This window comes from Rana temporaria, chromosome 8 (assembly GCF_905171775.1).
Source record: "Rana temporaria chromosome 8, aRanTem1.1, whole genome shotgun sequence".
NCBI lineage: Eukaryota > Metazoa > Chordata > Amphibia > Anura > Ranidae > Rana > Rana temporaria.
The window spans coordinates 73083338-73110015 of record NC_053496.1 but is presented as its reverse complement, the minus strand read 5'-3'; the positions used below and the strand labels follow the sequence as shown (position 1 = coordinate 73110015).

At 42.5% G+C, this 26678-nt stretch overlaps 1 protein-coding gene across 27 annotated transcripts in view; it reads right to left on the bottom strand.

The window, feature by feature from the left end:
* ANK3 (ankyrin 3) overlaps positions 1-26678 on the bottom strand; it is a 391181-nt gene that overhangs the window by 290460 nt on the left and 74043 nt on the right. The window contains exon 1 of one of the 27 annotated variants that reach the window (XM_040362008.1): positions 11936-12176. The exons of the other annotated variants lie outside the window; for them this stretch is intronic. Coding sequence (XP_040217942.1) covers positions 11936-11971 — 36 coding nt within the window. The 5' untranslated portion in view covers positions 11972-12176. Of the gene's footprint in view, positions 1-11935; positions 12177-26678 lie in introns of those variants that run through there. 27 annotated transcript variants of the gene reach the window in all.

The window sequence follows — 26678 nt, the reverse complement described above, 5'->3', positions numbered from 1 at the left end:
ATATATATATATATATATATATATATATATATATATATATATATATATATAAATTGCAAGCTATTAAAAGTTTATCTTTAGTAGTTACCCAAGCACTTCTCACAGTTATATATTATTTCATTTATTTACTATTGCTAGCAAACAGTGCATTTTTTATTAAAATAGAACTGTTACCAAACATTTGCTCTGTACAGAGTATGTGTTGCAGACACCATGGGGCAGATCCACAAAGAAAGTACGCCGGCGTATCTACTGATACGCCGGCGTACTTTCAAATTTCCCGCAACGTATCTTTGTTTTGAATCCTCAAAACAAGATACGACGTCATCTGGGTTAGATCCGACAGGCGTACGTCTTCGTACGCCTTCGGATCGTAGATGCAATTCTTCGGCGTCCGCTGGGTGGCGTTCCCGTCGCAATCCGCGTCGAGTATGCAAATTAGCTATTTCCGACGATCCACGAACGTACGAGCGTTTCCGTTCGGCTTTTTTCGGCTTATAGTTAAAGCTGCTATTTGGTGGCGTACGCAATGTTAAGTATGGCCGTCGTTACCGCGTTGAATTTGAAAATATTTTTTTATGTTTGCGTAAGTCGTCCGTGAATGGGGCTGGACGTAATTTACGTCCATGTCAAAACAATGACGTCCTTGCAACGTCATTTAGCGCAATGCACGGCGGGAAATTTAGGGACGGCGCATGCGCAGTTTGTTCGGCGCGGGGACGCGATTCAGTTAAATGAAACACGCCCCCTACTCGCCAATTTGAATTACGTGTCGTTACGCGGCGAGAGATACACTACGCCGCCGTAACTTACGGCGCAAATTGTTTCTGGATTCAAAGCTTGGAAAGTAAGTTACAGCGGCGTAGCGTATCTCATACGCTGCGCCCATGCAATTGTATGTGAATCTGCCCCCATATCCCATATTTAACACTAAAGCCAGCAAAGATCTAGAAGTGGACTGTATACGGTCTCTTGGTGTGTCAAAGTATACTGATGAGAGCCAATCTGCTTCATAAATTTGTGACTATATATACAGGTATTCTCAAAAAATTAGCATATTGTGATAAAGTTCATTATTTTCTGTAATGTACTGATAAACATTAGACTTTCATATATTTTAGATTCATTACACACAACTGAATTAGTTCAAGCCTTTTTATTGTTTTAATATTGATGATTTTGGCATACAGCTCATGAAAACCCAAAATTCCTATCTCAAAAAATTAGCATATTTCATCCGACCAATAAAAGAAAAGTGTTTTTAATAAAAAAAAAGTCAACCTTCAAATAATTATGTTCAGTTATGCACTCAATACCTGGTCGGGAATCCTTTTGCAGAAATGACTGCTTTAATGCGGCGTGGCATGGAGGCAATCAGCCTGTGGCACTGCTGAGGTGTTATGGAGGCCCAGGATGCTTTGGTAGCAGCCTTAAGCTCATCCAGAGTGTTGGGTCTTGCGTCTCTCAACTTTCTCTTCCCAATATCCCACAGATTCTCTATGGGGTTCAGGTCAGGAGAGTTGGCAGGCCAATTGAGCACAGTAATACCATGGTCAGTAAACCATTTACCAGTGGTTTTGGCACTGTGAGCAGGTGCCAGGTCGTGCTGAAAAATGAAATCTTCATCTCCATAAAGCTTTTCAGCAGATGGAAGCATGAAGTGCTCCAAAATCTCCTGATAGCTAGCTGCATTCACCCTGCCCTTGATAAAACACAGTGGACCAACACCAGCAGCTGACATGGCACCACAGACCATCACTGACTGTGGGTACTTGACACTGGACTTCAGGCATTTTGGCATTTCCCTCTCCCCAGTCTTCCTCCAGACTCTGGCACCTTGATTTCGAATGACATGCAAAATTTGCTTTCATCCGAAAAAAGTACTTTGGACCACTGAGCAACAGTCCAGTGTTGCTTCTCTGTAGCCCAGGTCAGGCGCTTCTGCCGCTGTAGACCATTTCCTGCACACGCCTGTACACGGTGGCTCTGGATGTTTCTACTCCAGACTCAGTCCACTGCTTCCGCAGGTCCCCCAAGGTCTGGAATCGGTCCTTCTCCACAATCTTCCTCAGGGTCCGGTCACCTCTTCTCGTTGTGCAGCGTTTTCTGCCACACTTTTTCCTTCCCACAGACTTCCCACTGAGGTGCCTTGATACAGCACTCTGGGAACAGCCTATTCGTTCAGAAATTTCTTTCTGTGTCTTACCCTCTTGCTTGAGGGTGTCAATGATGGCCTTCTGGACAGCAGTCAGGTCGGCAGTCTTACCCATGACTGCGGTTTGGAGTAATGAACCAGGCTGGGAGTTTTTAAAAGCCTCAGGAATCTTTTGCAGGTGTTTAGAGTTAATTAGTTGATTCAGATGATTAGGTTAAGAGCTCGTTTAGAGAACCTTTTCATGATATGTTAATTTTGTGAGATAGGAATTTTGGGTTTTCATGAGCTGTATGCCAAAATCATCAATATTAAAACAATAAAAGGCTTGAACTACTTCAGTTGTGTGTAATGAATCTAAAATATATACAAGTGTCTAATGTTTATCAGTACATTACAGAAAATAATGAACTTTGTCACAATATGCTAATTTTTTGAGAATGACCTGTATATAAAATTAAATTCCAGACACTTTTTGGGACCACTTAGAACCTCTATGAAGCTTTGATTGAAATCTGTATCAGGAAGATGTTTTTAATATACATTTTCTGCCCACATGACCCAACAGGAAGTAAGGGATCTCAGCATGGACACACAACAAAAACCACAAAAAAATCCTGACAGAGTTTCTGAATTTTTCCTCATTCTGACAATAATATTGCTTGTCCCTGTTGCAGAGATTCTCCTTATATTTTGCGCCAATTATTCAATGGGAAGTGAAAAGAAATCCAACCAAAAGGTATACAGGCAGCAATAAAATCCTGTCAGAGATTCTAAACTATTTAGAAATAAGAACAGTTTTGGTGTTCCAATTCAACATATTTGTAATTAGATGGGATAATTATCAAACAACTATCATAACCAGGGATTTTTTACAGGTGGAACTCAGTTCCACCACATCTAGCTCAGACCCTTGGGGGGGCTGCTCACCACAATCACTTGTAAACACAGAAGTCCGGTTTCTGTGTTTACAAATGACAGCTCTGCACTCTGTGTGTAACCCCCCTGAACTCTGCACTCTGTGTGTAACCCCCCTGAACCCTGCACTCTGTATGTAATGCAATCCTGGTATTTAATGCCCCTTTAAGACCCTCCTACTGTGCGTGAAATTTGACTGACCACACCCACTATTTGATGTGAATTGGAGGGTGTGTGGGTGGAGGGGTTTTGGGGGGTCGTGGATGAGTTCCAGCATCTATTGTTTGAGAAAAAAAAAGCCTTGATATACCAGAACTTAGTTTAAAAACACAGAAGTGTCTCTAGGACTTGCCCCCTCCCCCAGTTCACCTACATAGGTGGTATCCCTCAAAACCTGCACATGAGTGAACATATGGCCCTTTTGCTCCTTCAGAGCCTACTCTACTACTTCCTAACCAGCTTTGTTCCTTACCCACATTGTGCCTCACCATGTGAACTGTCAAACTATGGCAAAATAAAAATTGGGGAATGGTTGTCAGTTCATTCAACAGATTAATGTAATCTCAGCAATGTGCACAGCACAAGGACTGGCAGTAAGATCAATACTCTCCATTCTACCAGAGGCACTGCCCGTCCTGACCATCATCTGGGCCCATAACTCATCATACACAGCTAGATTTCTCTTGCTGTGTATGATGAGAAAATTAATAAAAAAAATAATAAACTCTACTATCTATGAAGGTATGGTACACTATGAAGCTATCTGCACTGCTAGCCAATGCTGTATCCTGGCCTAGGCCAACAAGGCCCTGGCCTAGGGCAGCACTTTGCAGAGGGGCAGCACAGAAAGAGTCCCCGCTGGCTTGCGCTACACTGTTAGTGTAATGCAAGGTGCTTTTCATTTTGACTATCCTATCATCCTGGACCACAAACCTTCCTCACTGTGCATCATTGGGATGGTTATATCGTCTTAGTCCTCTCCATAAAATTATCATAAATTTGTGCTTAAAGTAGAGCTATAGGCAACACTTTTTTTTTTTCATTTTAGATAGAGTAAGGAAGGGTTGTAGCCCCTGTCAGTTTATTTTTTACCATCCCTCTCCCATTGCAGAGATTTCCCTTCACTTCCTGCCCCATAGCCACACAGTAAGTGAGAGGAAATCTATGCAAATTAAGGGAATCCAATGCCCCCCCCTCCATGCCCTAAGAACTAGTGTCCCCACTTTTAAACATTTCAGGGTGGGTCTTAAACAGAAAGGGGTGTGGCATTGACAGGAAGGGGTGGGGACTATTTAAATTAGGGGGTGCACGAGTTTAGTCAGGCCTAGGGCAACGCAAAACCTAAATACACTACTGCTGCTAGCTACTGTACGATCTGAACAATGGCTATGTCTGATCAGGCCCGTCTCTACAGGACAGGCAAAACAAACAATTGCTTGGGGCCCCGAGCTGGCTTGGGGCCCCCAACTTCCCCTTCCCAGGCTGTAGCGTGGCCAAGCTCCTCTTCCTTCCTCCTTGAGTCCTGTAAGTCCAGCTGGGTACCACGCGTGGTACAGGAGAATCAGTTTCCTGTTCCCGGCCGGACTGACAGGAAGTGCACACTGAGTGCTCACTTCCTGTCAGTCCGGCCGGGAACACAGGAAACTGAATCTCCTGTACCACGCTGTACCCGGCCCTGGGGACCCATAATAATAGAACACCGAACTGACAGGAGGAAGAGGAGCTCAGCCACGCTACAGCGGCAGCCTACAGGGAAGAAGGGGAGAATAGAAAAATATAGTGACTAGGGAGGGGGGGAGGAGCAAAAACATGGGTGTAAAAAATTAGTGTAGCGCTAATGTAGGCTTTGCGTGCGGGGGGGGGCCACATTTTGTGATGTAGTCACTATTTGGTCAACAATATTCCCTGCTCATTTTTTAGTCAAATTCTGTTGAGTGGAGTGGTATGGACAGGGCCACCCACAGCTGGCTCAGAGCTGGCTTTTTCAGCTGACTAAGAGTAAATTGGACAATTTTGTGTATGGCCAGTTTATGACCGGAGTGGAGGTTAAGTATGGAGATTGCCTCCTTTGCACATCCTACAGTAGTGGATCAGCTTCTATTCCAGTTTCTCTGTCATCAAAATGTGATAATGCAAACTGCACAGTGGACGTAAGTATGATATGTTTGTTACTAAAAAAAAATAAAAAAAATAAACAACGGTTTACAACCAGTTTCAAATAACTCACTGTCTTATAGATAAAACCAGGGTATGTAATAATAATAGTTACATAGTTACATAGTTAGTCAGGTTGAAAAAAGACACAAGTCCATCCAGTTCAACCACAAAAAATAAAAAAACAAAATAAAAAACACAGTAAAATCCTATACACCCAAATCCATACCCACAGTTGATCCAGAGGAAGGCAAAAAACCCCAGCAGAGCATGATCCAATTTGCTACAGCAGGGGAAAAAATTCCAGGCCTTTCTTAAAGCAATCTACTGAGCTGGCCATAATAATAATAATAATAATAATGCTAATAAAGTTAAAGCATATACATGATAAACTACTCTAAACCCTAAAGCAAAATGCTACACTGGGACCTCACATGATCTCTTTATTATATGCCATATACACAAAGGTCAAAAGAACTTGAGAGCCTTTAACATACTTCACAACTAGGCCTCTGCAGATGTAGTTACATAGTTAGTAAGGTTGAAAAAAGAGACACAAGTCAATCAAGTCAAACCAAAAGACAAATGACTAAATTAAAAATCTTACATCCTCAGAACTCAGCTGTGCTCCAAAAATCTCGAGCCATTAAATCGCTAGGAGCCGCAGCTGATTGCTGAAGTGATGGCTCCCTTTAGAATAAGCTACACAATTAGCATGCAGTGACATTCTGCAGCAATTAATCACACATCATGTTTAGACATGGATAGGTATGTGCCATCATATGGGACTGATCGCAACTCCCAACTAGTGCATGCTATGCTATATAAGTAGCTTACTCCATAAGGAGCTATTTGTTGGATTTGTTTAGTGATCGTTTGCTACTGCTAGTGGTTCCAGTGGCACAATTGAGCTACTAAAAAGCTCCCTGTGGAGTACGCTACATATACAGCATAGCATGCACTAGAGGTGAGTTGCAATCAATCCTATAAACTTTAGGCGATTACCATCTAGTGGAATTATCTCAGTAGCAAAAGATCAAAATTGCATGGGTAGCCACACTTAGGAAAATAGTATTTTTATTGCAAAGCAAGACAAAACTCAGAATGGACCTTTCCAGGAAAACATGACAGCAAAAAGACAATCTCTGAAAATCAGGAAGAGCAGGCAACTATATACATTCAGCATAACTATAGTCATCTAGCACCTCTATATGATATTGTACGCAAGCATGGTGTTCCGTGCATCCCCATGCAGACGGTCTCATTGATGTCAATTGGGACACAGTAGCTGCAGGGGCAAAATGACATCCATGTGGATGTGAGTGTGTGTCCCCGAAAGGAAAAAGGGTGAGTTCAGGGTCCTGCACCCATACGAATGTCAAATTGGGGTTTATTTACTAAAGTTGGAGAGTGCAAAATCAGGCTTTTTTCTGCATAGAAACCAATCAGCTTCTAGGGTTTATGACCAAAGCTTAAAGTGGTTCTAAATGCAGAAGTTTCTTTTTTATTTTAATGCATTCTGTGCATTAGGATAAAAAACCTTCTGTGTGCAGCAGCCCTCCTAATACTTACCTGAGCCCCATCTCGATCCAGTGATGTTGCACGAGAGACTTGGCTGTCCATAACTCTCCCTCCTGAATGTCTGAGACACACAACGGGTGACATTGGCTCACGCTGCTGTCAATCAAAGTCAGTAAGCCAATGAGGAGAGAGAGGGGGCAGAGCCACGGATTTGTGTCTGAATAGACACACAATACAGCGGCTCGGCTGGGGTGCCCCCATAGCAAGCTGCTTGCTGTGGAGATACTCAGCAGGAGGGAGAGGCCAGGAGCGTTAACGAGGAACCTGGGCTGCTCTGTGCAAAACCACTACACATAGCAGGTAAGTATGACATGTTTGTTATTTAAAACAAAAAAAAACAAAGCTTTAGTATCACTTTAATTGAACAAGCTGAGATTAGAAGCTGATTGGTTTCTATGCAGAAGTGAGCCTGATTTTGCGCTCTCCAGCTTTAGTAAATAAACCTCATTGTGTCTGTGCTGCCTCTGTATCCCCATTGACATCAATGAGACTGCATGCACAGAACATCTGTGTATCCCTGTGCGGGTAAACTCAGCTCTGCATGGGCATACCGTATAGCACTTACTATGTGAATGAAGCCTAAGGCCCTGTACACACGGTCGGTCCATCGGACCGTTCTCATCGGTAAACCGATGAAGCTGACTGATGGTCTGATGTGCCTACACACCATCAGTTTAAAAAACGATCGAGTCCAGCGCGGTGACGTAAAACACAACGACGTGCTGAGAAAAATGAAGTTCAATGCTTCCAAGCATGCGTCGACTTGATTCTGAGCATGCGCGGGTTTTGAACCGATGCTTTTGCGTACTAACAGTCGGTTTTGACCGATCGGTTAGGCGTCCATCGGTTCAATTTTAAAGCAAGTTCTAAATTTTTCGACTGAAGGATAACTGACCGATGGGGCCCACACACGGTCAGTTTGGACCAATGAAACTGTTTTCATCGGTTTTGTCCGATCGTGTGTACAGGGCCTAAGTCATATCATGGGATATATGCGATGTATAGTTGCTACAGACTGGACAAAAGTAGTGGTAGAGGGGCACTGGACCTGGATTTTCACAAGTTATTCGATGTGGACAAAGTTATTACTTGAGCCCAGTGACTGAAGAGGACATGTGTCACTTTTCTGTCTCTGTTCTTTTCACATCAGCAGTCAGCGGAAATAAGAAGACATAGAAATGATGGCTCAATTGTTAAAGCCTATGTATAGCCAATTTCTAATTTTGGATAAATTAGGGTAGGGTTAAAACCACTGCCAGTCCATGTTTTCCCACCTGTGCCCCGTGAGGAAGATTTCCATGTACACAAAGATGTAAGTGGAAGCGAGAGGAAATCTAAAGAGGGATAAGATTTTCCATCTTAGACAGATGTCACCAGAACATTTGTCTCCATCAGACAACTAACCCTCATCTCCAACTTCCCTGCATCTGAGCACCTCAAACCAAAAACACTATTTACTGTAATTCACTTCTAATATTCAAAGTAAACTCCCCTCATCCACCAAAGTCTCTATGCTTTATTTTTTTTGAGAAATCACTTTGGAAAACAACCCCCTAGCATTTCTGGCCATGGCCATCTTGAGTAAGGGCAAATGATTTATGTAGCATTTACTTCCTGGAATCAATCTGTCTTTAGCCGAAGCATGCAAGCAGGAGAGTGCGTTTAGCTTAGAAAATCCCCCCCCCCCCCGGAAGACTCCTGAGTTACCAAAGAAGTAGCCCGGTTGTTAACCCTCCTGATGATTTTTGGGATATATGACATAATTTGCCTAGGCAAGAAACCAGGAAGTAACTAAAGAAATGTAAAAAAAAAGGTTAAAACAACATGATATACTTTCCTATTTACTAATACTAGCAGCATTAGGATTAAAAATAATCAATGTTGATTGGGAGATCGAAGTTCCACATTAAGACAGCGCTAAAATTTGATCTGCACTCAATTTCTGTCCTAGGACAATGGTCACCAGGACGAATAGAGAGGGTCAATCTCCCCAGCATAGAGACAGACGTAAAAGCAATATTTAGAATAAATTACCATATTTATCGGCGTATACCGCCCACTTTTTCCCCCTTAAAATAAGGGGAAAATCGTGGGTGCGCGATATACGCCGATACCCGCTTCCCGCGCTCAGTTTGAATGCCTGCGCCGACATATACCGAGTGGAGTACACTCGGCTACATTCGGCCAGGCTCGGCTTCGCTCGTGCTCACGCATAAACGTCACAGAGCGTGAGCACGAGCGAAGCCGAGCCTGGGCAAATGTAGCCGAGTGTACTGCACTCGGTATACGTCGGCGGAGGCGTTCAAACTGAGCGCGGGAAGCGGCGATTCGACGGGGAGACAGCGCGGGAGAAGCCGGGAGGACACCACCAAAGCCGCAGATGGACGCTGGACCCGACGAGGCCGCCAATGGACGCCGCGCTAGACACCAAAACTGTAAGTACTAAAATGTTTTTTTTTTTACAGGAATTCAGGAATTGCGGGTCCACATTAGGGGTGCGTGCTATACGCCGGAGCGCGCAATACCCCGATAAATACGGTATATCAGATACTTTATTACAATTGAATTCAATACAACAACATATTACATTGTAGCTTCAGTCTGTTTCAGCTGCATGTTTTGGGAAGAGATGTAAGTTATCCAAATTAAGTTTTGGATAGAGTGAAGAGGGATTAGAACGACTGCCATCTTTTTATTGCTGTCTGTGCCCCTCTATTTCTCCTGTTATCATTGAAAATTAAAGTAAAAAAATCCAACAATTTGGGCTGTCACCAGAAAAGTAATGGGGGCAAACCCTCCTATGGGACACTAGTTCTGGTGACCTGGGGGTCCCCAAGGAAGTCCATTAATTTGCAGCAAATTCTTCCCATTTCCTGTTTGGCTATGGGAAAGGAAGTGAAGGGAAATCTACGCAATAGGACACTGATAGCAAAAAAATAAATAAAAATCTGACGTGATATAATTCCTCCCTTGCTCTATCCAAAATGAAAATAAATAAATAAATAAATGTTTGCTTTTAGTTCTACTGTAAAGCCTCGTACACACGATCAGTCCATCCAATGAGAACGGTCTGAAGGACCGTTGTCATAGGTTAACCTATGAAGCTGACTGATGGTCCGTCGTGCCTACACACCATCGGTTAAAAAACCGATCGTGTCAGAACGCGGTGACGTAAAACACAACAACGTGCTGAAAAAAAAACTAAGTTCAATGCTTCCAAGCATGCGTCGACTTGATTCTGAGCATGCGTGGATTTTTAATCGATCGTTTTTTTCCCATCGGTTAGGAATCCATAGGTTAAATTTAAAGCAAGTTGGCTTTTTTTAACCTATGGTTAAATAACCTATGGGGCCCCCACACGATCGGTTTGGACCAATGAAAACAGTCCATCAGACCGTTGTCCTCTGGTTAACCTATCGTGTGTACGAGGCCTTAGCCTACTTTCACACGAGTATTCCGACCAGATATGTCTGTCCGTTTTTCGGACAGATATGAATGGAATGTCAACGTTAGTCTATGAATGGGAGGATGTAAATGGATGTCCATCTGTTTTTTTTAAGTTTAAATGTGATGGAGTAGAGGTAAAAGGATGTAAACAGATGCATGTCCTTTTACATCTGCCTACCAATAGACGTGACGCAGGTCTAGTTTCAGGCTGAAGGTAAATCCCGAATAGACAAGGGTGTCACAAAAGTGACATCTCTTCCATAATGCTTCAAGTCAATGAGGGATCTGTTCACGGATCCTCTGCTGATCGGAAAAGATGGCCGCTTATCTAAAAGGACCCTTAGGTAACCACTGCAGTAATAAATGCTGAGTAAAAGTAAACAAAACTCTCTCTTTAGCAAACCACCTTAAAAATGTCTTCTTCTGAAGGACCACAGATCGTCTACCTTGACTCAGTCATTAAGAACATACTTTACTTCAGGGAAAACCTGCATATGTATGTGTCGATGCGGTCACCCTGCAGAACGAATGAAGTGACGCACTACTCCACATCTGCAAACATATTTAATTAGTTATAGCAAATATAATCTGTGTGCAGTCACAAGGTGATCTCGAGGTCACTGAGCAGCAGCGACACATTAATGTGCGTTTACCCTTGAAGGTTTGTGAAGACATGCATCTATGCGATCTACGGTCACAATGCAGGCCTGTTTGCCGAGCAGTGACTACACAATAAAATGCTGTCAGTTCTCCATAATCAGTAATTGTTTCTGATAGCACCTGGATACAATAGATCGCACTCTACTCCTCACAGGTCGCAGGGTACCAACATTAGGCATTAGGTACTGACAGCTAGAAGAACCCTCAGGCTGTTTACACACAATTATAAGTCCATGTGGTGTGACTGCAGCTATTTTAAATTCGAAATCTGGTCATTTCAGTCGCATTATTAATATTAATATCTATATGTATTTGGTACCACAGATGTGACTACATTTTGATATAGTCCGATTCCAAGGCACATTACAGTTCATGATTTAAAAAAGATAAGGAATGCTTCAGCTGCTATTGTCACTTGCATAGTGAATGTCACCTAGAGGCCACAATGACACATTCATTTGTGTGCACCTTCACACATATAACACAAGTATAAAGAAAAAAATAACTTCTCTGCATACAACCAATTAACGAAAAAATGAAATCAATCAACTATATCATAAACACTACAAAAAAAGGTTACAAATTATAATTCAGCTTGCTTTTCCTAAACATTAGCATAATACAATGGCTTGCAAAATGACCTAAAAATCTAACTACAGCTTTTCCTATTGCTGGAATACAACAAAGAAATCAATCTCTGATACAAAAACCTTCAAACGCTGATAGAATCAAGGCACAGCATCAGCAATCAGTAAATACAATATTAACATTGAGTTTGTACATTTAAAATGAAGGTTCATAATATATCTGTCTCTTCTATCAAGAGTAAATGAGTACATTCAAATGTGTACTCAGTGATCACATTTAACCTGAAGGCAAGGGCAAATTCCAGAGTCCTGTGCAGTTGCGTGTAAACATTTACATCTGTTCCTTGCTGACGAGTTAAGTTAAAAATAAAGGAATTCATACAAGCCATTACGCTGCTCAGACAGAAATCTATGGTAAAAGTGGAGGTAACCTTACTTGATCAAAAACGCTCTCTCCTTCTTCCACCGCCATTTTCTCTGGCTTACAATGAAACTTGATAATATGATAGATTAATAGCGTAGACTCTGCATCCCAGAAGAAAAAAAAAAAAAAACAGAACACGTAATTCCGAAAAGGCTCAGGCTACAATTTCAGGTGACGTCCCAGAGTCTCAACTATACACTCCACAACACTCAACCACTACTCTCATCACACTGCATAGGAATTCCTGGCTGGCTTACCATATTTGTAAGCTCCAATCACTCTCTGTATATGTAACCATGATATGTAGAATACCAAAAATAGCAGCAGAATCAGCTGGCTACTTCCCGACACTTGCATGGAAGGGCTCAGAACAGGCTTTTGTCATTTTGCTTATCAGTCCTGTAATGCTGTGTACACACGGCTGTTTTTCATGACGGGAAAAATGCCATTTTTTTAATTGGTCGTGTGTAGGCTCCAGAGCATTTTTCTCGACGAGAAAATTGTCTGTTAAATGTCTATTTTTTCTCATCATTTTTCACGTCGTAATTTTTCACTTTGTGAAAAACGATTGTGTGTAGGCTTTAACGAGGGGGGAAAAAACGCACATGCTCAGAAGCAAGTTATGAGACGGGAGCGCTCGTTCTGGTAAAACTAGCGTTCGTAATGGAGATAGCACATTCGTCACGCTGTAACAGATTGAAAAGCACGAAGACTGAAAAGCGCAAATCATCTCTCACAAAACTTTTAATAACACGCGGTAACACAAAATCAGCAAAAGCAGCCCAAACGGTGGCACTATTCGAATGGAACTTCCCCTTTATAGTGCCGTCGTACGTGTTGTACGTCACGCGCTTTGTTCGAGCATTTTTTTTCACGATCGTGTGTATGCAAGGCAGGCTTGAGAGGAATCACGTTGAGAAAAACAATGTTTTTTTCCACGACATGAATAACGTTCGTGTGTACGTGGCATTAGACATAAGTTAGTCTGCTGGGAGAAATTAACCCAAGGATGAAAGCAATGGATGCAGCAAAGACTCCAAGAACATTGTGCAGGTACTATTATACAACAAGCTATATAAACAAATTAAATACATTTCATTATTGTAATGTACTAAAGGACTGAAAAGAACAACTGCAATGGGAATAACAAATTGGCTGTACAACTTTTAAGCCAAAAGCAAAATTCCAATCTGTCTCGTTGTTATGCCACAACTGTTACGGGACCTTGACGGAACTTGTAGAGAATAAAGTGGCCTCCCTTTACTCTCCTCTGCAATAAAAACTCACATGGAGTCTCTAAACCAAAAACAGCTGTGCCTTTACTTATAAAATCTTACTGATTACAGAATGTTACACATAGTGTGTTATCCAAAAGCATTTCTCAATTTTGTTAAGATACCTTTATTTATCTGTTTGCCTAATATATAAAGACAAGATGTTAAAAAAGAAAAATGCATCTTTTACACATGCCGTTTCCACCAAGTAACTCCAGATGTGGTTCCTTCAAACATACCACTGATATGTGCACAATTCTTAACAGTATACCCAGTATTTAGATGCTATTTATATATCCTTTCATGCTTAAGCTTTACAACTAAAAACACTTACTTGATCTGTTTTTCATAAAATGTATTTGCTAGCACTATAAACACGTTGTGATTAATCTATTTTGCAAAGCTAAAGTCCTTTATGGTGAGTTGGCAGTCCATAACATCTGAATACATATTTTATATCCAACACATGTATCACATACTGGGAACATGTGTTAGAAGATATCTACTAGTACATTCTTTATTCTTTAGTCACCTGCCACACCATTATACCAGCTGGGTAATACATTCAGTCTACACTTATTATCTGGAAAATATTGAAGTCTGGATGATTAAATGCATAGGTAAAACAACTAAACCTTAGAGCAGGGGTGCCCAACCAGTGGCCCGGGGTCCACATGTGGCCCGCGGAGCCCTCTGTTGTGGCCCGCGACCTCCTGTTCTGGGATGGCGGGTTGGCAAGCACAGATCACAGGTTACCATCCCAGAGCATCAGTGTTTTGAATGAAGCCGGCGGTAGAGGAAGCAAGCAACTGCGGAGCAGAGCTGCATAAACTGATGCTTCCTGTATAGCGCCACCTCCTGTCACAGGTGGAGCGATACCAAATGCGCTCTCCCTGGGACAGCAAGAGCTAGCGATACCTTTAATAACAGTCTTCCATTCAGGTAAGTTTATTACTAAAATCATAGTGAATCTATGGGAATATCTGTTCTGCAGTGGTTACTGGGCTGCTTTCTAAGCGATCCCCAGGTGCCCCTACCGGTTGCCTGCCCTAAGCCACAGACTTCTGTTATTACCTGCAGGATTGGTGAGCTTTCAGAAAGTGTACCACACCTGCAGGATATAACAGACGTCTATGGAAAAGTGCAGCTAACCCTCAGAAAAGTCACAGGTGCACTGCACTGTACCCATGGTGTGGGTAAACTGCAGCACATTCATATGAAAGCAGCCCTAGGCTCCTTTCACACGCTAAGTCCGACCCAATCAGATCCTCCATTCACCCCTATGGAGCAGCAGATGTAAATGGACTTGTGTCCATTTACACCCGCCCATCTCCAATCCGATCCACTAAAAAAACAGAAGGGGATCCGTAGAGTGGACACAAACCTGTCATCCGCCTGCTCAACTCATTGTAGCCCGCGACTGGTTACCAAGTCGCTTAAGTGGCCCTTGCTCTTCAAAAGGTTGGGCACCCCTGCCTTAGAGGTTTGTGCTCTGTGTGCCATACCATCTGTATTCCATAGCTATATTTAAGATGGCCACATAAAAGGAGACATTTCCCCAGAAAGAACATACAAGAAGACATCTGCCAGTCCTCTGCAGGACTGGCACCTGTTGCCATTTATACTACAACTTGCCTGATAGACTGAAGCAGAGCATGTGTGAGACAGTAGCCCCCCCTAATGAGAAAATGTAAGGACCAGCCAGGTTGTGGGTACCCTATGGAAATTTCTGAATGACATACGCACACTAAGCGACTTGTACCGTGCACATGCAAGTTTGACCCTCAAAGTCCAGTTAGTTTGACTAGTGTGATCCCTCTGTACTGTGCTCAGGCACAGTTCAGCATACTATGCCTTGGCCCATTTAAAGAGATGGGTTTGGGCATGATTTAGATGAATTTGCCCATGGGATCACCTTTGGTCTAGGGCAGGAATGTTGACATACAGTAGGCGTGCTTAGGCCTGCCACAATGTAAGCGCAGGCCATCAGGGGGATGGGGAATTATTCTTTGGCAAAGTGCAAGGCAACTGTGCCTAGTGTGAGCGCACCTTGAGTGTCATATCAGGGGTAGGATTAGGCCATTTATGGTCACCCTTACTCTTTTGCCCTCAAATGCATACCAGTGATAAAAAATATTTACTCACATAATAAAAGCATTACGTAATGTTATGTAGAAGGGCCCTCTTCCTGAGCCCTTCAAATATTTAGGGGAAGCAATCCTTTGGACTTTTCTTATTTATATGGTCAGTGGGAGGACCAGATTGGACTGCACTGATTACAGACCGGGTGTTGCTTTCCTCAACTCGAATTAAATATATATATATATATATATATATATATATATATATAAAACCTATTGAAACCTATAGTTATAGAAGCCATATGGAGAATACAGTTTTTCCTTAAATTCCTAAGAACGTTGACTATTGATTTAAAGACTACTTTACATGCAAAGTTTTAGCAAATCCTTTTTTCCATAATTCATTCATACTAAATCCCATAAAAGATAGTAAAATTAATGTCTGTCTAATATCTTTATTGGATTAGCTAAGTACACTATTAGCATGTAAAATAATCTTCTGAAATGCTAATCTGGATGTACCTAGTAAGATTAATGAAACTGAATAATATTCTTGCTTGGTAGAATATCACACTGAACCCTGATTATGGATTGTCTGGATTTATCACTGAGGTGCCATTCATCACAGATGTAGCATAGAAAACACAGATGGCTTCATGGTTCAGATTACGTTGACTATAACAACCAATCAGCTTCCTAGCTAACACTGAACAATGAAAGTATTAAAGTAATTGGTTGCTAGAAAGAATATACCACAGTTAGTTCCTCCACATCATTTTTGTGATCTGGACACAGAATTAACAGAATAGGTGTTAATCCCAAAAAATACAAGTGCACACAACAGAGATCACTTCTTCCACCATGACATTGTACAGTGCCTCCGGCAGTGGCATCCTGCGCTGTAATCTCTCCAAACTTTTTGCTGGAATTATGCAGATGTGAGGCCTCGTACACACGATAGGTTAACCAGAGAACAACGGTCTGATGGACCGTTTTCATCGGTCCAAAACGATCGTGTGTGGGCCCCATAGGTTATTTAACCATAGGTTAAAAAAAAGCCAACTTGCTTTAAAATTAACCTATGGATTCCTAACCGATTGCAAAAAAACGATCGTTAGTAGGCATCGGTTAAAAATCCACGCATGCTCAGAATCAAGTCGACGCTTGCTTGGAAGCATTGAACTTTTTTTCAGCACGTCATTGTGTTTTACGTCACCGTGTTCTGACACAATCGTTTTTTTAACTGATGGTGTGTAGGCACGATGGACCATCAGTCAGCTTCATCGGTTAACCTATGACAACGGTCATAATACTACACAAATGCAAGAAGACTGCTAAAGGAAACCTGCACTAAGATCATCATGCAGGTTATCATTCTGGACCTCCTATGCTGAAAATGCAAGTCAACTGTCTCATGAGAATATATAGGTTTCAATTCTTGCTAAGGCCGCGTACACACGATCAGTCCATCCGATGAGAATGGTCTGACGGACCGTTTCCATCGGTTCACTGCTGAAGCAGACTGATGGTCAGATGTGCGTACACACCATCGTTTCCAAAACCGATCGGGTCAGAACGCGGTGACGTAAAACACACGACCTGCTGAAAAAAACAAAGTTCAATGCTTCCAAGCATTGCTTCGAGTTGATTCTGAGCATGCACAGGTTTTGAACCGATGCTTTTGCGTACTAACCATCGGTTTTGACCTATCGGTCAGGTGTCCATCGGTTCGATTTTAAAGCAAATTCTCTTTTTTTGGACCGAAGGATAACTGACCGATGGGGCGTACACACAGTCGGTTTGGACTGTTAAAACTGAACTTCAGTCCGTTTTCATCGGTTTGGACTGATCGTGTGTACGCGGCCTAAGACTCATACACACGACCGAGAAACTCGTCGTAAAAGAAACATCAATTTCCTCGACGAGTTCCCTGTCAGGCTTGTCGAGAAACTTGACAAGCTTTCTTTGCGTACACACTGTCAAGACAAAATCTCGTCGTTCTCAAACGCGGTGAAGTACAACACGTACGATGGCACTAGAAAGGGGAAGTTTGATTCCACTGGCGCCACTCTTGGGGCTTCTTTTACTAATCTCATGTTACTGCGTGTTAAGTAAAAGTTTGGTGAGAGATGATTTGCGCTTTTCAGTCTGTTACAGCGTGACGAATGTGCTATCTCCATTACGAACGCTACTTGGTGCGCTCCCATCTCATACTTTATTCTGAGCATGCGCGGGTTTCTAAGCATACACATGAACGTGTTTCTCGTCGTAAACCAGCCCGACGAGAAACACGACGAGGAAATTGAGACTCCCGATGAGAAAAAAGAGAACTTGTTCCATTTTTTTCTCGTCGAGATCCACAACAGTTTTCTCGACGAAAAACATACACACCACCGTTTTCCTCGGCAAAAAAGCTCTGCCACCAAGTTTCTTGATGGATTTTGTCGAGGAAAACGGTCGTGTGTACGAGGCCTGACACTAAATTTGCCATATTTATCTTGCTTTTTAAAAGACTCTGAAATATTGCTAAGAAAAAAAAGTATTCATATTAGGCACATATCCTGCGAAATGTAGTAGTAGTTAAATTCATTAATATAGCCCACAATCTCTATAAAACACCTTCTAATTTTTCCAGTTTGCCATGTTAAGTGGAGGCTTGGAAGATTTCATTAGACCTGGTTTCATTTTTTTCTTAGATAGTTACCAATTAATATTTCACCCAGATCTTTTTTCAAAAACAGAGAACGTTGCTTAAGAATTAACAGGCTTTAGCTTTGAGGAAAGGAATCCAAGCAGTTTAGGGTCACAGTTGAGGTCACTGCTACTTTTACAATAACTGGGTCTGCAAAGGTACTTGAGGACAGGGCAGAGAACCACTGATGCACACAATGTGGATATATATTTTTGTGGTTATTGGGGAGTATATTTAGAGGACAACTTTTGAACCTTGAGTTCAGCTTTAAAATCCAAATTTTGCCTTAGCCCAGTCCCATATACCTTCCTCTCACATGACAGACTGAACATTTGAATTCTATCCTATTCAATAGAAGGGAGAGCCTTTGCTAGTTTTATATTAACCACTTCCAGCTCATAGGACATATATAAGGATATCAGTGAACCTCTTTCATGTACAAGTGATCCAAGCGACTATACAGCAGCCTGATCACATTTACAGGGTGAGGAAGGAGCCCCCCCTCCTGCTGCTTCTGTTCCTCAGGCTCTCCCTTACTATTGGAGTGCTCAGGCCAGCTGCTAATGGTCGTGTAATCTGAGGTACGAGGAGAAGGCCCCTTCCTCTGTGACAAATAAAGCCAACAGCGACATGTATTATGTCACATACAGTTACGTTTTTTTATTCATTGGCCCTTAGTCTCAGTTCACACTAGGGCAGCTTCAAAGTCCCCTGACTTTGAATCTGTGCTGCACAGCGTGACTTCATCGCGGCTTGCAAACGACTTCTTTAAAAAACTCAATGCAAGTCACTCCCAAGTATTACAGGAACCTTTTTTCTGTCTCAGAACGACTAACGTTGCGCCGATTAGAATGGTTCTATTGCACTGAATGGGCACGACTTGTCAGGGGACTAAGTCGCCTGACAGGTCGCCCCAGTGTAAACCGAGCCTTACTGACCAGAGAGGAAGCCGATCAAACTGATCTGTGTTTGAACAGCTGCTCTGGTGTGATGAGGAGAGGTCAAGAGTCTAGTAGATCAAAGATAAAGAGGACCTGTCACTGCCCAGCTATTACAAGGGATGTTGTCAAAATTTGCCCGGGCAGCAAGTGGTTAAAATGAATGCAAGTGTAGGTGGCATTTTATATATTGGCATTTTGTTAGTTTTGGTCATTGGTTATTGCATGGCTTTAACATCTTTAACTGGTTTTTATTTCTGGTTGTGATTTTCTTTAACATGATTCACATAAAGTGTATGGTTTATGCTGTAGTTTTTTGCTAGAGTAGTTTAGGGTTTTTGCTGGGGTAGTTTAGGGTTTTTGCTGGGGTAGTTTAGGAAATTGAAGATATTTGTGCTTATAGTCTCTTGAGAAATACATACAGCTCTTATAATAGCAGAAACTGTAAGTTCAATAAAATATAAGTGGAGGGGGCTTGAGTCTTCCTAGACCTGTTCTTAAATCAACTAATTGCCTCGGACACCACAGAAAAAAGACGACTCCGAGCACAAAATTAATGAAAAGCATGGAGAGGACCTGCTCTACAGTTCAATGAGAATACAACCTCATTATATACCTGGTTTATTCATCTGTAAAATTCAGAGCCGGGTCTTTGGCTGTATAGATTTCACTGTTTTTAATCTTAATTCACATCATCCCAGTACTAGGTCAGCCATAAGTCATGCCAACTGATCTTTTGGAAAAAAGCAGCTCTAAAAATAATTATACTTGCCAGATAAGGTATATTGGATAATGTAAACCCCCTTCAAACTGATTAATGAATTAGGTATTTCGAAAAGTGACATATCTTCTGTTAAAAGAGTCGAAATACCCCAACGTATCATTGTAACCTCTTGTGACCCCTGACACTTAATTGATTATCCTATTCAGCTAAATGAGGTCTGCTTATCAAGGCATATTGTTGCACATCTAAATTCATTACACCCAAAGGGCTCTCTCAGGCAGTGAATTGCTTTTCAGAGGGCGGTATAGCATTGGCTGGCAGATGTTCAGAAAGCGCTACTGACGCCTCCTGATGCCTGTCTTTTTAACTTTTTTTAATTGCTGAATGGCAATTGCGGGACCATGTCACAACTGCAGAGGTATTGATATTGATCTCAATGGATGAGTTTCACCGGCGGTGCCAGCTGCCAAACTCTGCAACCCGAGTTAAAATTGCTTTGACATGTTGAAAGCCCGATCAGACTGTAATGTTAAATTCTGGTGGTAGGCTATGGGGCATTAAAACAGTGGATCATCCACCTGTTTTACCCCCCGGCTGCCAGTATGAAAGTGTCCAACATAGTAGTGAAGTTGGAGTCTGTGAGAGGAACCACAGAGTGCATTTGCACTCCCGCGCATGTTGGTTTCTGGAGAGACTTCGGAGACAATTTCTATACATCGGGCAGCAATTGACAGTGCAGGCAGTAGAAGTATTTTGTTTCTTCTTTTGGGCCAATTTGTTTTAGGTGACAGAGTCGCCATAATGTAGCAAACTACCCTGCATATTATGAAAAACAGGTCCAATGTGACTGGCATACCAGGGGATAATAAGCGGCAGGCTAGGGGTGACTCCTGTAATTACAGAAAAGTCATACCATTGTTTTTAAGTTTACAAATGGATATTCTAGTTTACTATAAATTAATTCCATTATCTCCTGATGCTTAAAATATGGGCAGCACAGTGATTTGGTTTACACACTTATGACTTACAGCACTGGGGTCATAGGCGTGCGCAGCCTATTGCATTAGGGTGTGCACCCCAAAGCTCTAACACATGTGTGTTTGTGTGTGTGTATATATATACATATAGGGCAGTAGGGCGATGGACAGTGTCAGTAGAGCAGTGAACGATGTCAGTAAGACAGAGGTTGGTGTCAGTGGAGCAGTGGACGGTGTCAGAAGGGCAGAGATTGATGTCAGTAGTTTATTTTTAATATATATTTTAATATTACTTTATCATTTATTATTATTTTTTTATATTTTTTTTAGGTGCCTTTGTGAAATATCAGGGGTCGAAACAGACCCCTGATTTCTCACTTTCCAGCTAGAGAAAGGCACTGAGGACAGAGATTCCCCAGTCCCTTTCTCTGCAGCCAAGCGGAAGGGTAAATTTGCCTAGTACAGGGTCATTAGGGTGTGCCCAGGCACACCCAGTGCGCACACCTATGACTGGGGTCCATGTTCTCCATGTGTTTGTGTTTCCGCAGGGTACTTATGTCTTTCCATCACACTTCAAAGACATGCTGGTAGGTTACTTGGCGATTGTCTAAATTGGTCAAAGAATGTGTGTACAAATTGGCCATGCACATTTGTTAACACATTCTGCATGCCAGTTCCAGGTGTGTGCAAATAGCGGGGGTTAACCACTTCCAGACCTTAGGTGTTTTTCAGATTCGGTGTTTGCAAGACTAAAACATTTTTTTCTGCTAGAAAATTACTTAAAACCCCCAACATTATATATTTTTTTTTTCTAACACCCTAGAGAATAAAATAGTGGTCATTCCAATACTTTTTGTCACACCGTATTTGCGCAGCGGTCTTACAAGCGCACTTTTTTTGGAAAAAATTCACTTTTTTTAATTAAAAAATAAGACAACAATAAATTTGGCCCAATTGTTTTATATATTTTGAAAGATAATGTTACGCCGAGTAAAATGATGCCCAACATGTCACGCTTAAAAATTGCGCCCGCTCGTGGCATGGCGTCAAACTTTTACCCTTAAAATCTTGATAGGCGACGTTTAAAAAATTCTACAGGTTGCATTTTTTGAGTTACAGAGTAGGCCTAAGGCTAAAATTATTGCTCTCGCTCTAACGATCGCGGCGATACCTCACTTGTGTGGTTTGAATACCGTTTTCATATGTCGGCGCTACTCGCGTATGCGTTCGCTTCTACGCGCGAGCTCGTCGGGACGGGGCGCTTTAAAAAAAATTTTTTTTGCTTTTCGCATTTATTTTTATTTATTTTAGAATTTTTAACACTGAAAAAAAAAAAAAAAAAAAATTATCACTTTTATTCCTATTACAAGGAATGTAAACATCCCTTGTAATAGAAAAAAGCATGACAGGTCCTCTTAAATATGAGATCTGGGGTCAAAAAGACCTCAGATCTCATATTTGGGCTTAAATGCAAAAAATAGAAAAAAAATAAAAAATGTCATTTTTTCAAATTTGTCTCTTTAAGAGGCTGGGCGGGACTGACGTTTTGACGTCACTTCCGCCCAGCCGAGCTATGGGGACGGGCGAAGGAGATTTTTCCTTCAGTCTCGTCCCCGCTCACCAGCCGACAGCATCCGATCGCCTCCGCCGCTACCGACGGCTCCGGTAAGTGGCGGAGGGCGCGGGAGAGCGGCGGGAGGGGGGGGCCCCTCTCCCGCCACCGATAACGGCGATCTCGCGGTGAATCCGCCGCGGAGACCGCCATTATCGGATTCCAGACCGCGCACACTAAAGATGGATACCTCGGTTGTGACAGCAGCTGCTGCCGTTACCGAGATATCCGTCTTTAAAAATAGGACGTACATCGTCGTGCGCAGGTCTGGAAGTGGTTAAGGAAAGACCTGGTGACCTACCTTGTAAAACACATGCCAATAAAATTCTATGGAAAAAGGTTCTTGAGCTTATCAGACATGCCGCTCAGAGGGGTGGCCTATAGAACTGTCAAACATCGGATACAACAGAGAACACACACGCACACAGGCCCAGATTCTCAAAGGGCTTACGACGACGAAACGCAATGTGCGCCGTCGTAAGTCCTAATCTGGGCCGTCGTATCTATGCGACTGATTCTTAGAATCAGTTACGCATAGATAACCATTAGATCCGACAGGCGTAAGGCTCTTACGCTGTCGGATCTTAAATTTTTTTAGGTGTCGCCTCCGTCGTTTTCCCGATCGAGTATGCAAATTAGCAAAATACGCGAATTCCCGAACGTACGACCGGTCGACGCGGTGAAGATACTACGTTTACGTACGATTTGTGATGCGTAAAGTTGCCCCTGCTATATGAGGGGCAACCAATGTTAAGTATGGCCGTCGTTCCCGCGTCGAAATTTAAAAATGTACGTTGTTTGCGTAAGTCGTCCGTGAATGGGGCTGGACGCCATTTACGTTAACGTCGAAACCAATGAAGTCCTTGCGACGTCATTTAGCGCAATGCACGTCAGGAAATTTTAGGAACGGCGTATGCGCAGTACGTTCGGCGCGGGAGCGCGCCTAATTTAAATGATCCACGCCCCCTACCCGGATCATTTGAATTAGGCGGGCTTGCGCCGGAGGATTTACGCTACGCCGCCGCAACTTTACAGGCAAGTGCTTTGTGAATCAAGCACTTGCCCGTAAAACTTGCGGCGGCGTAACGTAAATGATATACGTTACGCCGCCGCATTTTTAAGCCAGTCTACGAGAATCTGGCCCTTAAAATATAAACATTTCCACATTCTCTGGAATACAGCTTTTTCTTCTATATCCCTAATTAATATGCATTTCTATTTTTCCTGCATGGTAGTTGATAGGCAGTTTCAGGCTTTTGTTATTATCCACCAGCATGCTCATACATTTCTGAGTATGTCAAACAGACATTGAATCATTCAGCTTTGCTTCTCTCACGTCAATTGACCTTCTCCTACCCTCTCCATTGGGGACAGAGATGGCAATGAAAACCTGACAGAAGTTCTAACCCGTCTCCACTCTATCCTAACCTAAACAAACATGTTTGGCCATTGTATGAATTAGTATTCCCATTTATTTTTAGGCTATGAAATACCTGACTATACGCAGGGGCAGACTGACAACTCATGGGGCCCTGGGGCAATAGAAGACTATGGGGCCCCTGGGCTTACAGATGGCCACCACGCCAGGAGGCAGTGCAGAGGCGGGGCAGCTAAAATCTCGAGATTTTCACATCAGAAGCATGTTGGTTTCAGACATATCAGGGACAGATGTAAAAAAAAAACATAGGCCCATATTCTCTCTAAAAATCCGCGGGCTGCGCTTAAGGCACTTACACTCCGCTGTCCCAACTTACAGGAGCAAGTGTTGTATTCCCCAAACACTTGCTCCGTAAGTTGGGACGGTGGAGTGTAAATGCCCCGGCGTAGCCTGGCGGATCTCCAAGGGGGCGGCTTGTATTCAAATTAAGCGCGCCCCCGATTCTAATGAACTGCGCATGCGCCGGGCTTCAAAAAGCCCAGTGCGCATGCTCCAGTTCTCGCGGAAAACGTCAATGACGACGTGTGCGTCATTGACGTAAAGTCGTATTCAAGAACGACTTACGGAAACGACGTACCCGACGAAAATACACGACGCGGACCCGACGCCATCCGTAACATGGCCTACGTGGGACTTGCGGAAACTTACTCCTCATATAGCAGGAGTAAGTTTCCGCTTACGCAAACGACGTTAGCGACGGTTACGCGACGCAAACTCGTTCGGGAATCGGCGTAGAAGGATCATTTGCATACGCAAATGAGTCCTTCACGTAAATGCCATCTAGCGGCGGCCGGCGTCATTACATTTAAGATCCGCCAGTGTAAGTGACTTACAGATGGCGGATCTTAAGTGTATCTATGCGAAAATGATTCTAAGAATCAGTCGCATAGATACACGGGCCAAAAAAGAGAGATACGATGGAGTATCCTGAGATACTCCATCGTAACTTCTATGAGAATATGGCCCATAGATTTTTAAATACTGTCCCTGGTTTTACTGAGCCTGGCAACCCTGATGGGGCCCCTTAGTGACATGGGGCCCTCGGGCAGTGTCCGAGTGACTCAATGGTCAGTCCGCCCCTGACTATACGGGTATAAAGTTATGCCTTGTCTGTAAGCTACCCAGCTTCTGCTTTCTCTTTTCACTCCTAGGCCAATATGCTCACAATCTCATTCCCTGGAGAGCAGAGTACGGCGGAATCACATAGTGCTGAAAGGTATGTGCAATGCATGTAGATAACAAGTTATCATCTCTGTAGGTTAGGGCCATAGAATCCATTACTTTGCAGACTGCTCAGGATATTTATATAGATAGCATGTCTTTAAAGTACACTAGCAGTATTTTTTGCATGATATTTGTAATTATATATGCATAAAGAGGCAGCCATAATTGCTGATCATTTAAAATAATGCCCGTCTGGCAAAAATCTTTTATCAAGAGTGTTTACAGTATATGAATAGCAAAGCCTTAAAAAAAAAAAAAGAGAAACTGAATAGAGTAAAGAAAAACTAGAGCTCCTCTCAGGTTGTTATTGTCATCTGTGTCCCCACTGGAAATATTTACCATCTCTATTGTTCCTGGTGACCATTGTCCCTTAGACAAAAAGTGATGGAAAATGTTAAACTATACAATCAGTGGAACTGGAACCAATAGGAAATCTTCCAATAATGATATTTGTTCTAGTGAAAACTAAGAGGGGAATTCAACTCAGTTTTCGAGGTCTGCTCACACTACTCTTTTGTGTCTCTGGGATAAATAGTGGAGGAATCCTCCCCATTCAGGCACTTAGGGCCAGATTCACGTAGAATCGCGGCGGCGTAACTTATCCTAGATAAGTTACACCGCCGCAATTTTACATCGCAAGTGCCTGATTCACCAAGCACTTGCGATGAAAACTATGCCCGCGGCCTCCGGCGCAAGGCGGGCCAATTTAAATGGGCGTGTGACATTTAAATTTGGCGCGCTCCCGCGCCGGACCTACTGCGCATGCTCCGGTTCTTAACTCCCGCCGTGCTTTGCGCGCTGTGATGTCATTTTTTTGAACGGCAACGCGCGTAGCGTACTTCCGTATTCCCGGACGGCTTACGCAAACGACGTTAAATTTTGAATTTCGATGCGGGAACGACGGCCATACTTTAGACAGCAACACACTTGCTGACTAAAGTTAGGGCACCAAAAAAAAGTGTAATTTTGCGACGGGAAACTAGACTAGCGGCGACGTAGCGAACGCGAAAAACCGTCGTGGATCGGTCGTAACTCCTAATTTGCATAACCGACGCTGGTTTACGACACAAACTCCCCCCAGGAGAAACGCCGTCGTATCTCATTTGTGAATCTGGCCCAAACAGTATAAAAAAAAAAAACATACTGGACCTTTCACCTTTCCCTACTCTACTTAAATCTAAAGTTCTGCTACTAGAGCTGCACGATTCTGGCTAAAATGAGAATCACATTTTTTTTTGCTTAGAATAAAGATCATGCGGTGTAACATCTTCTTTCACGTTATACAAAAAAAAAAAAAAAATTGTCTAACTTCATTGTTTAGTTTTTTAACCACTTAAGACCCGGACCAAAATGCAGCTAACTGACAATTGCGCGGTCGTGCGAGGTGGCTCCCAAACAAAATTGGCGTCCTTTTTTCCCCACAAATAGAGCTTTCTTTTGGTGGTATTTGATCACCTCTGCGGTTTTAAGTTTTTGCGCTATAAACAAAAATAGAGCGACAATTTTGAACAAAATTAATATTTTTTACTTTTTGCTATAATAAATATCCCCCAAAAATATATAAAAAAAACATATTTTTTTCCTCAGTTTAGGCCGATACGTATTCTTTTACATATTTTTGGTAAAAAAAAAAATCGCAATAAGCGTTTATTGATTGGTTCGCACAAAAGTTATAGCGTATACAAAATAGGGGGTATTTTTATGGCATTTTTATTAATATTTTTTTTTTACTAGTAATGGCGGCGATCAGCGTTTTTTTTTTCGGTACTGCTACATTATGGCGGACACTTCGGAC